General features: G+C 41.6%; 1 protein-coding gene across 16 annotated transcripts in view; it reads right to left on the minus strand.

The window, feature by feature from the left end:
• PTPRM (protein tyrosine phosphatase receptor type M) overlaps nt 1-12,903 on the minus strand; it is a 777,617-nt gene that overhangs the window by 128,328 nt on the left and 636,386 nt on the right. For all 16 annotated transcript variants that reach the window (XM_072734918.1, XM_072734917.1, XM_072734916.1 and 13 more), the window contains one exon: nt 12,278-12,465. In XM_072734918.1, coding sequence (XP_072591019.1) covers nt 12,278-12,465 — 188 coding nt within the window. The remainder of the gene's footprint in view (nt 1-12,277; nt 12,466-12,903) is intronic.

The raw sequence follows: 12,903 nt of genomic DNA on the forward strand, positions 1-12,903 counted from the left end.
CTTGCAATAAAGAAAATGTAACTTTATTAAAGATTTTATTTATTTATTTGAGAGAGAGTGAGAGAGAAATAATGAATGGGGGAGGGGCAGAGGGAGAGGGAGAAGCAGACTCCCCACATTGAGCAGGGAGCCTGACGTGGGGCTTGATCCCAGGACCATGAGATCATCACTCTGAGATCACGACCTGAGATCATGCCCTGAGGTGAAATCAAGAGTTGTGTGGTTAAGCAGCTGTGCCACCGAGGTGCCCAAGAAAATGTAACTTTAAAAGATGCTATTGCCATAACAAAAAAACTACACATAGCTAAAAGATGTACAGGATTTTATGGAGAACTTTTTGAAACTTTACTAAAAAATATAAAGGAAGATCCAAATAGATAGAGACATAAATCATATTAACAAATAGGAAAATATAATATTGCCAAGAGGTCAAGCAATTCAAAACGAAATTACACAGTTTTTCATAAAGGCAACTGTATAAAATGTCCACATTTTCTAGGGACAACATGATGTGTGGATCCTGGAAGCACAAAGCCTAAGGACTGCCAATACATTTCTACAGAAGAACAAAGGAGGCCATAGAAGAGCTCCTACAAGTCAGGAAGAGACCTTAACGCCTAGTGAGAAAAAGAGGCAAAGGACATGAATAGTTCACTAGAAAAAATTTTCACAAGGCCAGTAAACATACAAAGACCTATCTGGTTTTAGATGGAACAATAATGAGATACTCTTTCTCCACCTCTCAAACCAGCAAGGATTAAAAATAAAAATGGACTATCGTTCATTGCAGCATGGGTGTGTTGAAGAAAGCATTCTCATGGAGACTGCTCATGATGAGTGTGATTGGTATAATCTTTCTGGAAAGCAAGGTGTTAATATGCATGAAGAACCTTAAGCTCCTCATACACTTTGAACCAGTGATTCCACCTCTTGAAATCTACCTGTAGAAAACAATGGACTGGGGCAGCCCCAGTGGCGCAGCGGTTTGGCGCCGCCTGTGGCCTGGGGTGTGATCCTGGAGACACCACAGGATCGGGTCCCACGTTGGGCTCCCTGCATGGAGCCTGCTTCTCCCTCTGCCTGTGTCTCTGCCTCTCTCTCTCTCTCTCTCTCTCTGTGTTTCTACGAATAAATAAAATCTTAAAAAAAAAAAGACAATGGACATAAACCCAAGGAATTAATCATAGCAGTGTTCAAGACAAAGACTTTGGAAACATTTGTGGTACAATATTAAGTGGGAAAACACAGTATGAAACTATATAATGATTTTAATGCATTAAAATACTCAGTGTGCAGAAAAGGACTAAATATTGATGGTGGGTTTATGGGTGAGCGCTATTGTCTTTCTTTACAATTTTCTTAAAATTTCCAAATTTCTTTCAAAAAGTATGTGTTGCATTTATTTATTTATTTATTTATTTATTTATTTATTTATTTATTTGAGAGAGAGATCGAGAGAGCAAGAGAGCGTGAATGTGTGCAGGGAGGGGCAGAAAGAGAGGGAGAGAGAGAGAATCCTAAAGCAAATTTCCCACTGAGCCGGATGCAGAGCTCATCCCAGGACCCTGAGATAATGGCTTGAGCCAAAATGAAGAGTTGGACGCTCAACCACCTGAGCCATCCAGGTGCCCTTGTGTTGCTTCTAAAGGAAAACAGCAATAAAATCTGGACTTGGAAACCTTTCAAAATGTATTTTGTCACTCTGTATCCTACAACTATTCTCACCATTAAAATAGAGAAAAAATAAAAGCAAGCTTTCTCTTTAGGCAGATAGATTATGTTAATTGGATTTATAGTACATTCTTTTCATGTTTTGAGAAATAGGCTTAAAATACACGTAGTAATCAGCCAAGTGAAATACTTTGGCTATAAAATTGGTAAAGAACTCAAATGCATAATTACCTAAAGTACATAAATACAATATATATAAAAACATACGCTGTATATTTATAATTAACAATGAAGACATTATAACCATTCAGTATCTTTCATATAATTTCCTAAAAGTAAACAGATAAAAGGTATCGCTAAAGGGCAGCAATAAAGATAAAGAGGGTGAGAAAAAATTTTAAAAGTGTAAGATACTGAGTAACATGGGCAAATTCCAACATGGATGTCAAATCACTTTTATTTCAAAAGATGCAAAAGAAGAAATTGGAAAAGTTAGCACATCTGCTTTCTTTTCAGTGATATGGCAAGTCAAAAAAATTATGGGCTCTGATTCAATATTATTTTGGTCTGAATAATACATGGAATGATAATGTGAAATGAAACAATGTGAAATGTGAAATAAATGAAGTAATTCAGAACATTTAATCCATATATTTCCTTATTATCCATGATCCTTAAAAAACTGGGACAGTGGGGATTAAAGATATATTGGAATTATGATCATGAACACATTTCAGACAATGTAAGGGCTTGACAGAAAAGTGTACTAAAATTGTTACCATATCCTCTCAATTCAAAGTTCTCAGTTTTTGGAAATGGGGTGGGGTTAGAAGAGTGAGAAGGGGTTGAGTTGGAGGAACGGAGGGGAGGAAAAGATAGAAATGTCCTGTTGGGATGGAAACCATCTCATTCAGAAATGCTGAATAAATTCACAATTGGCAGGGGAGAGCCAGAGAACTGCCTGTGGATCCTGAGCAATGGCACTCTACACAGCAGTGACTGCCAGCTGTGGCTCTTAGGCTGCCAGTCAGTGCTGCCCACTGGAAAACATTCCACCCATGGAAATATGTCAACCAAACTAGAAGTCTGGCATCCCTGAGTGATGGCACTACTGATGTCAGAGACATATAGTGAGGACTTGGTCTTCACAACTGATTGAGTTGCTTCAGGGAAGTTGAGTCATTTGCTGGAAGTTCCAGCATGAGGTCTCAGCTGACTCTTCAGTAAGGTGACAGGTCAAAGGCTTGGGACCCATATCCTCTGACTGGAAATCTATTGTGCTTTCTACCATATAGCACTACTGTTTGGAAAAAAATGATTGACTTTTCATACTATGTAGTCAAAGCTTAAAGGTGTTATCTTGGTTCTGCCTGGAGGTCAGACAGCCAGTTAACAACACTGTCATCCTTGTGCTGTATCATCTCATTAACAAGAGATTCAACATCTTCCAGAAAAGATCTTTCAGAAAACCTTGGGCTTTCACACACAACTCAAGTTTACATATTCATTTTCTCCCTCCCTTCCTACCTCTACTGGGTTGGATGGCAGTAATAATCCAGGGAAACAGCATATAAAATCCATGATCTCCAGAGATATTGTTTGGTTTTAGCTTATCACTGGTCCTGGTGGGTTTCCACTGAGCCAGGCTGCCTGATATCTGCAGAATGAGTTTCCTATATTTCTCAACAATGAAAAACTAGAGCAGGAGAGGGGCAATGTTGGAGTGACCTCACTCTCAGAGCTGGGGCACCGAGCGAGATTAATGGGCAGCATCTGCTTCTGCCGAGATGAGGAAACACAGAGTTGGCACTGATGCGGGGACCCCAGGGCTGGATGGGTTCTCTGCCAAAGGACAGAACACTTCACAGCAAACAAAAACACAGAGAGGAAAAATAACACTCCTGCCATGAAATCACAAGTCAAATCAATAAAACACAAGGTTAATTTCCATAGGTTTGTAGCTCTGTGGTGTTGCATGCAGCAGTGACGGCATAATGGAAAGAACATGGGCTTTAGAGTCAACAGAGATGGGATAAATCCTACCACTTGATGGCGGGATGGCCTTGGGGAAGTTACTTAAATTTGGCATCATTTCCTTGTCTGTAAATGGGCATGATAATGATGTACTAGCTTTGTGGTTAGAAATATCCCTGTGCATGCATGTGCGAGCATGCATGTGCGTACAGTGCTGAACACATTAGGTGTTAGACAGAAGTAGGTACCATCAATATCATGATCAAAACTCTCAGAGCCAATTAAGACTTTATGAAAAGTCAGCTCCTCCAAACCTTGCTCCCTGCTGAAATATGTCCACGGCAACACAAATTACTTTTATGAGCCTTCAAACTGTGTATGATGATGACATATAGTTTCTCTCTCGGAACACTCATGTTAAAAAGCCTCACCTAAATAATTCTACATTATCTCTATTGAAATTAAATAAGAATTTTAAAGCAAACGTGGTTTACAAATATGATCCTAAAATTTTCAAACACATGGTTGGCGTTCAGTGAGTAGTATGATTAGCTAGACCCACATCCATTAGTACCAGTTTAATACGATCGGTTATTGGTAAGGTCCAACTTGGTCAGCACAGTTTTTTCTCATTGGCTGTTGCTAACTCACTTGATCCTGTTTGATGGTTTACATCATGGCGAGTATTTTGTTGTAGTTCTATCCATCTTTAATTTCATCTTCCCTTCTAAGGGTATATGTGTTTAAATACACGGGAATTAAGTGAGCAAATATAAAGTAACTTCTATTTAGTAGTGTTTGTCAAACATCTATTGAATGAGCCAATTAATAGATAGCCTACCATATTATCAGTTAAGATACTGCCTGCTGTATTACCAATTGATGTGTTGCCTACTATGTTACTTGAACTCAGAGCCATGAGACTGTGGAGGGCCAGGTTGTCTCTGATGGGAGAACCGGGAACGCTCTTGGAGGAGGTAACATCTGAGTTGGGTCTAACAGAATCAGTCACATGAAGAGGGAGCTGGAAGTCAGTCTAGGCAGAGGTCACAAGGTGAAGAACTGCCAGAGACATGAAGATTCTTGGGGCATGAGAGATGAGTATAAGGCACATGGTAGAAGGTGGCCGCAGTCACAAATCAAGCCTGAAGGGCAGGCCAGAGTCGAGTCATGGAGGTCTGAGTATACTATGCTAAGGAGTTTCTTAGTTTTGGAAGGAATCCACAGCAGGGTTTTGAGCATCAAATGTGATAACATCTATGTTTTACAAAGAAAATTGATTGCAGAGTGGAGAAGAAGACAGGACATGAAATGTGGAGAGGTAAGTTGGTACTGTCATGATGGTTCAGGAAAGGTGAGAGGACCAGGCAGTGGGGTCAGAGAGGATTCATAGGGATGGAACTGGGAATGATCAGGAGGGTGAACATTCTGGACTTGTAAGCTGCTGATGGGGTGGTAAGGGTGAGGGAGGTGGCAATGATGGCCTTGCTGAGGCTTGCTAGAACAATTTCGTGGGTGGCAACATCATCCAACTGATCCCAAACACACGAGGTCAGCGAGAGCTAGGACACAGGCACATTTACAGTCCCTCTGGGCCAGGTCCTATGACTAATGCCATCCGACACTAAAAGCATGTTAACAAGTGGGAAAAGTACTCAACTTCTCCCAGGGTAGAAAATTCTAACAACCAGCATCCAAATGGAAACCAGACAGCTGACCAGAGGCGCTTCAAACAAACTGGTAAATGTCTACCGCCATCAACTCTCATCAGAGAGAAGACATAGTGTTGTAGGAAGTAACAATCTTTAACCAAATTTTCTGAAGTTTGAGCTTGTACGTGATATTATCAGGGGCATGGGCAAAAAGCAACTGAATTAAGCCAGCTAACACATAAGAGGTCCTGAAAGCAAGCAGGACAACATGGAGCATGCAATAAATAGAACAGACACTTTTATATTCACAGTTCAGAAAAAAATAAACCAAATACTCAGTCAAATCAACCCTTTCTATTGCATTATTTAAAAGTATGCAGAAACTTTTATCTACTAAGAAAGTTTCTATCAACACATGCACTTGACTTGCCCCAAATAGCTGGAGCAACTTCAAAATTTCAGGTAGAAGGGTTTTTTTTTTTTTTTTTTTAATCATTCTCTCCTGGACCAGCTCAGCATCACCATAATAATTAAAGGAAGAAACATGTCAAAACTCACTTGGCTGCTAGAGCCATTGGAGCCACAGCTGTTGTGATTCTTAATGCATTTACAGTGCTTGCCAACGCTCCTTCTAACTCCGCATCCTTAAGCTTTCAATGGTTGTGCTTTGTTTGTTTTGTATCCTGTGGAATAGAAAATAACCTGCACTGATTGTGGCAATTGATTGACTCAGCTGGTGCCTCAGAATATGAAATGGGAACTGAAAAGCACATCTGAAAAGTGTGTGGGCTGGAGGTGAGCAGGAAGGGGGTGCCTCCACCCCGGATTGCGCGCCGAAGCACGGAACCAGCTGTGTCAGGCAATGGTTCTATCAGCTAAGTAACACAAAGTACCTTTAATTCCACCTGCCCCTTCCTCTGTTTTCAGATCTCAACAAAGATGCTGTGGCGCACCACGCCATTCTTAAAACTTTTCTAGAAGTATGTACAGTTCTCCCTCTGCCAGCTAGCCTCCAGCAGGGGAGAGATGGGCACCCCTGGGGAGAGCTGTCCTCCCCACGCTCTGCGGGTGTCCCCACTGAGCATCCACGTTTGTCTTCCCATCCAAGGGTCTGTCTTGTCTAAAGGCATCTGAACCAGAATGAGGAATTACAAGTGCAAGGTCCACAGAGTGGAGGCAGCTTTCAGGGGGTGGTTTATCTTTAAGTTTTGTTGGGTTTCCTGAGGTAGGATGCAAGTAAGCAAAAAATAGACTTGGAAGGGCAATTGAGATGTTTTAATAATAATTCCTTCTTCACCTGCTACAACTTCGTCAAATATGCACACAAGCATCCAATGTTAACATGGTGCTCCATTTAACAAAATTGGCTATTTTACTTAGAAAAGAGGGGGAAGGATGAGAGAGGAGAACTTTTTCTTTGCTACCAGGAGATGGACATCCATCCATTTCTTTGCTACCAGGAGATGGACATGTTTAAAGAAAATCAGGGTTTCAGAAAAATGCATAGGTTGTACTTTTTTTTTTTTTTCATAGGTTGTACTTAAGCCCGAAGATTCTGGCATAATATCTTCAATTTCCCAGTTTAAATTGAGCTGAAAAACAGTTTCCATGTTCAATTATACAATTAATCACCAGTGCTTGTACCCTTGAGAAATATACAGGAGAAAAGTAAGTGGGATGAGAATAATACTTTTCTAAATATATTTAGATATATATGTACACACTATTTTTTTTTCAAGAGCAGGCTGCAAAGAGTTACTTAGGTTGTAAGTTCTAGTGCCAGCAAATGGAAAATAAATTTTTGTGCCCCACAGCAATATTATTAGCTAATGAAACAGTGCCATCTGTGTTTTTCAGGATGCCCTGTCTGGGAGTAGTTTCGACGTGCTGTCCTTTTATCTGAATTCTACAATGATCACGAAATGTGTTCTTTCAGATTTAAGTGACTGTGGTCCTACGGAAGGTCAACGTCTTTTCTGCTTGGATCCCCAGAGGGACTTTCAGTCATAAAATAGAGAAGGAAAGAAAGACTTTTGGGGACCCCAGAGGGGGAGGAATTTGCTCTCCAAGCCCGCAGGGTCGCCCCTGAGGCTCCCTGTGGCAGGACGCAGCAGCCAGTAGCTCCCACTGCCGGCGCAGTGAGAAGGGACAGGGCCCCAGACACCTGCATCTAGGATGGGGCCCATCAGTTTAGGGAGAAGCAGCAGAGTCACCGTGACTCCAGAGGACAAAGGCCCAAGTCTCTGGGGGCAGGATAGCCCCGTCCGACTTGTGTTCCTCATGGGCAGCTATCTCCTTTCTCCCAATTTTGGTAAAACCACAGCTGTTCCCCCAGAGGCTAGCATAGACTGCTCTCTGCTTGCTGGGAGGAAGAACACCTCCTCTTCTGCAGCAACATAAACAAACTTGCCCTTTCTGCTGGGTCTTTCTCCAGAGAGCCCTGATCCACTCTCCGATGACAACCTGCCATTTTCTGTTCAATTCAGCATGTTTACTTTTTTTATTGTGATTCATGTCTGAGTTTCTTTTGAATCAAATTACTGCATCTCCCTGGTGAGATATGCCATATGACGATCTTGTTAGAACAAAATCAAATATAAAATTTGCACTCAGTGCTACTCAGTCTCGTACCCACCACATGTTTTCCCTTTTGTTTGGACACACTTCTGTCAGCTACTTGAATGGTAATGAATCCTTCCAGCGCCTAGGACAGTTTTCAGACATTTCTGTCTTGGAATAGATAAAGACAGACTGGTTGTAATGGTGTCAACAGAGAGAAAGTCACTATTTCAAAACTATTTTACAATGTAGATGGCTAGTTTTTCCTGATATACACGGACTGAAGAAAACCAGAAAGACCAACTGATTGAGCCTGGTGTGTCACGGCACTCACTGGAAACTTTCTTAACATTTTATCCTCAGAGATGTAACATCGTTCATTGCTTCAGTGAGTCATGAAGCCAAGCATTCCATAGCTTTTTTTTTTTTTTTTTTTTGAATGGGAATGGAGCAATGTAGTTCACATTATGCTTTCCAGTGAATAGTTTCCCTCTCCCCTTTATGTTTCTGGGTGCTGGTATTGTCTTTCAAGCAATTCCTGTGTGCCTCATACACATAATGTTTAAAAAACTAGATGGTTGCCAAGTAGTGCAGGTATGAGTCTCCATCCAAATACAGGAGACCCATGTTACCTGTCTTTCTTCAGTTACCATGACTTCCAGAGTAACGTTCAAACTTCTTGGTGTGATGCTTTGTGATCTGAGCCTGACCACCCATGACCTTTTGTCCTACCACCATTTCTAAGTATATCCCATTGTCTAGATTTTGTATCTACCTGGAATCTGCCTTTTTCTACATTGACCTGGCCAACTCCCTAGCTCATCCTAGCTCAGTCTGGTGCCACAGACTACCCAACATGCCTCCAGTGGCCTTGAAAGTCCTGCTGCAAATCTCTCGCATGGGGTTTAACTTGACAGGCATGCTGTAGTCCCTGTACGGCTGCTTCCTCTAGTGGGGTGAGCTTTCTGAGGTTGAGGGCAGGGCAGAAAGTTCTCTGCATTCCCCAGTACCCAGCAGTGTCAGACTCTGAGCATGTATTTTAGTACACACTGGTGGACTAATGGGCATAGCAACTTGTTAAATTAACTACCTCTCCTCCATCTTTTGTTGCCAAGACACCCTAGAACCTTTTTAAGAAATAAACAGTATTTGGTGGTCGACTGTCACATAACATTCCCTAGGACTTTCCTAATTTCTATATGAAAATATTCTTTTAGAAATAAAAGGGGACAGAATATATCTTGAAATACTTATTTTCTCAAACTCCTTGTCCACAGAATCAAATGTATCTACCCATTTAAGTTACTTATTAATGGGAACTTTTGATGATAGGTGCATGGCAAGGAAACCATTGAGTGTTTTAGATGAAGCAAAAATGTATGGAGCCATAAAATGACTGGCTCACTCTATCCCCAGAGTGCTGAACAAGAAATGACAGAGATGTACTGAAACCACAAGGTGACACAGTCCCCCCAAAAAGAACATGGTGTGAACTTTTCTCTTGGATCTTATCATAAGTATTTTCCTCTTTTACTTAGTTAACACTTCAACTAAATGCCAGATTCAATTCTAGCACTTATGATGCTAAATGAGTTTATCTCCACAACAAGCTTATGAGGTGGACACTATAGGTATTCCATTTTACAGATGAGGAAACTTAGGCCCAGAGAGGTTAGGTATCTTGCCCAAGGTCACACAGCATAGAAGATGCAGGGCTAAGCTGGAATATGGGCAGTCTGGGATCAGAGTCCATATCCCAAACCACCACAAGATTCACACCACACCAGTCAGGGCACTCCTGACTTCCAGTGTGGATTAAATGAAAGGATGCACACTTAGCTGCCAGGTTCATAGGACTGTGTGTGGATCACTAGGATTAATCCCTACAAAATCTTCCATTTCATAATTCTCCTCTTAACCTTCCTGTTTGTTCCTGCTTTCCTTTCTAGCACATGTTCTTTTTAAGTTTTTTTTTTCCTTTCTTCTTCTTTTCCTCTTTAAAAAAAACAACAAACTGATAATGGTTTTGGTGTTTAAAAGCACTTACACCACCAGTTTACTGAGATATAACTGACATGTAACATTTTGTCAGTTTTAGGTGTGCAATGTGATATTGGTATATGTATATATTATAGTCTTCTCTGATCCACTGAACAGCTAGGATGAAAAAAAGAGTTTTTTTGAAACATAATTAATACATTTTATTTCAGTGTAATAACCCTTAATAAATCATCAATTAGAATATCCTTCAAATGAATATAAACTGTTTTAGTTTGTACTTATAAATCATATTTCTTCAGGAGATATGAATGGGAAATGATTTTTGGGTATGCTTTCAAATACGCATCATCTATAGTGTGTTATAGGAAGTCTCAAGGTATTTTTACATAGTCCATGAAAAATTGGACTCAGGTGATTTTATGAATTGTTCTTTGAGCCTATAACTAATCTCTTTGACATGAACATCTTTAATAAACATTTGAGCAATATCTGCATTCAGAATATTGGATAGAACTAAGACATCATTTCTATTCATTAGGCTTATATTTTCTCACTAACCTAATTTTGTCTTTCATAAGATATTAATGCTTTTGGAAGTCTTACTCTTAATCCTATTAATTCCTAAGCTAGCCTTTAAAAGTGCATGAGGAGATATGCAGAGGCGGTCAGTTTCACCAAATTACAAGCTAAATTGCTAACAGTAGATCTAAGAAGTTGGGGGTTGTTAAAATGCAGAACTTCATCTGAAAATATTGCCTGGACTGAAATCCAACCCTAGAGGCCTTAGTTTCCTTGGCACAGCAGCCTTCTGAGCCGAGGTTATAGGCAACACAGGAGGACGCTCCGGTCAGCCGAGCAGAGCATGTCTCCGCTGGCCTAAAGACCCAGACTTAAAAGAGGCATAGCTGTGCTGCAGCTCTGACTGCTGTAATGAACTCTTTGGTGATTCGGCTCAGAAACGGAGCTAAACCCAAGACAATGCGGCATCTGGGGCATGAAATGAAGTATCATGAGTGTCCCCGAGAGGAGAAAGAAGCAGAGTTTGAAATAAGCAGAGTTTGAAACTCGTAGGGTATGGAGGTGGTAGGAACTGATCTTTAAAATACTTTTTTTATATTTTATTTTCTTAAAGATTTTATTTATTTATTCATGAGAGACATACACAGAGAGAGAGAGGCACAGACACAGGCAGAGGGAGAAGCAGGCTCCGCGCAGGGAACCCGACGCGGGACTCGATCCTGGGTCTCCGGGATCACACCCTGGGCTGAAGGTGACGCTAAACCGCTGGGCCACCCGGGCTGCCCTAAAATATTTTTTTTTAAATAAAGATTTTTATTCATTTATTTGACAGAGTGAGAGAAAGAGAGAAAGAGAAAGAGAAAGAGAGCGAGCCCAAGACAGCAGAGCAGCAGGCAGAGGGAGAGGGAGAAGCAGGTTCCCTGCCAAGCAGGGAATCATGACCTGAGCTGAAGGCAGATGCTCAACACCTGAGCTCCCAGGCACCCCCTAAAATACTCTTAATTCCAGACAAAATGTTTCCCAATCATGAGCTGGTTAGGTAGATGTAGTGCTAGAGACACACTCTAAAATGTCAAGAGCTACACATCTATATAATCTTGTTTTTACTGTACACAAGCTGATACTTTTTCATCATCAGTGAGTGTGAACTAATTTTATTTAATAAGGTAAAAAAAGAAGTCCAGCCCTGCTCGCTTCCTCCCCTTCACTGGCCTCGCCCATATGCACACACTCAAGTGATGGTACACTTCTTTGAATCAGACTTCTTCAAATCAGTTAATTCTCTCCAGTTCTTGAACGACTTTCCAACAGAATTAGCTAATGACTGAGGTGGTAAAGTGAGCCCTACATTTTAGAAAAGGTAAGAGAACACTGCTGTGCTGGAAATGCCCCAGAGAGCTGCCCACCCTAGATCCCGGTATAGCCGCACTCTCTCTGGGCTGGCAGGACAACAGCTGTCACAGCCGTGACACTAGCCAGCCCCTTTACAGGGAACTAATCTCCACCACATGACATCACTGGTTGGTCTGTAATTGCTTTAAGTGGACAGTTTCTTCCTGGATAACTACCACAACACTATTAGGATTTAACATCATAATTACAGAAAAAGCCAAGAAGCATAATCATGAGTGAGGAAAGAGCCTGGTAGGCCTCTGTTTCATTGCATATTTATGAGGAATAATGGAAAAGGTGAATTGGGCCTCCTTTTTCCATTTTATGCACGTTACCTTCCCGGTAATAAATCTCATGGCCAGATGGGAACAGACCCCAGGATGACATGCCTGGTCCCTTTCTGGCAGCCCTCCCGGGTCCCGGCGGTCAGCTGCAGGAGCTGGGAGCCCGTCCCTGGCATCACGTCCAGGATGGCAGAGAAGGAGCTGTGGTGCGGCGCTTGTGCTCACCTCGTACTCCTCCTTGAAGCCATAGCTCTCAGCACACTTCATTTGCGTGATGTGTTGAAGCAGGTCTGCCACCCTGATGGCAGGGTGGAGCTGCCCAGTCTGGTAGGGCACGTCAGCCGGCTCCCTCTTCTTGTAAGTGTGCGACTGCACCAAGCTGCTGGTGTCGCTGGCCATCGTGTGGCTTTCGTCTAAGGAAAAGAAGGCCATGATGGAAGTGAGGGGGACCATGGGCTATGTGGGGGTCACTGAGAATGCTAAGAAGCTGCTGCTGAAACCCCCTCCACCTACACCTTCAATAATCCCTACGGTGGCTCAGCAAAAAAAGAAAAGTTAAAATGTTTAGAAATTTGAATAGGATTGGCAATACTGATAGGAATGAGGCAGAAATCTTTGTTTTTTTACAAAGCAGTCCAAACGATATATTGGTTTCACAAAGCTAGTCAGTAAGAACTCTTTAGCCTTTGGGCGCTCCAGTTTATAGAAGTTTCAGTCTGAAACTTCACCAAGGCCTGGCCCCAAACCAGCCTTGTATCCTTCCAAAGATTGGTTAACTAGTTTGTATGATGAAGTAAATAAACTCTGTACAAATGTTCTGTGAGCAAAAGAAAAGTGCACAAAATGGGTTG

Source organism: Vulpes vulpes, chromosome 13 (genome assembly GCF_048418805.1).
Source record: "Vulpes vulpes isolate BD-2025 chromosome 13, VulVul3, whole genome shotgun sequence".
Classification (NCBI taxonomy): domain Eukaryota; kingdom Metazoa; phylum Chordata; class Mammalia; order Carnivora; family Canidae; genus Vulpes; species Vulpes vulpes.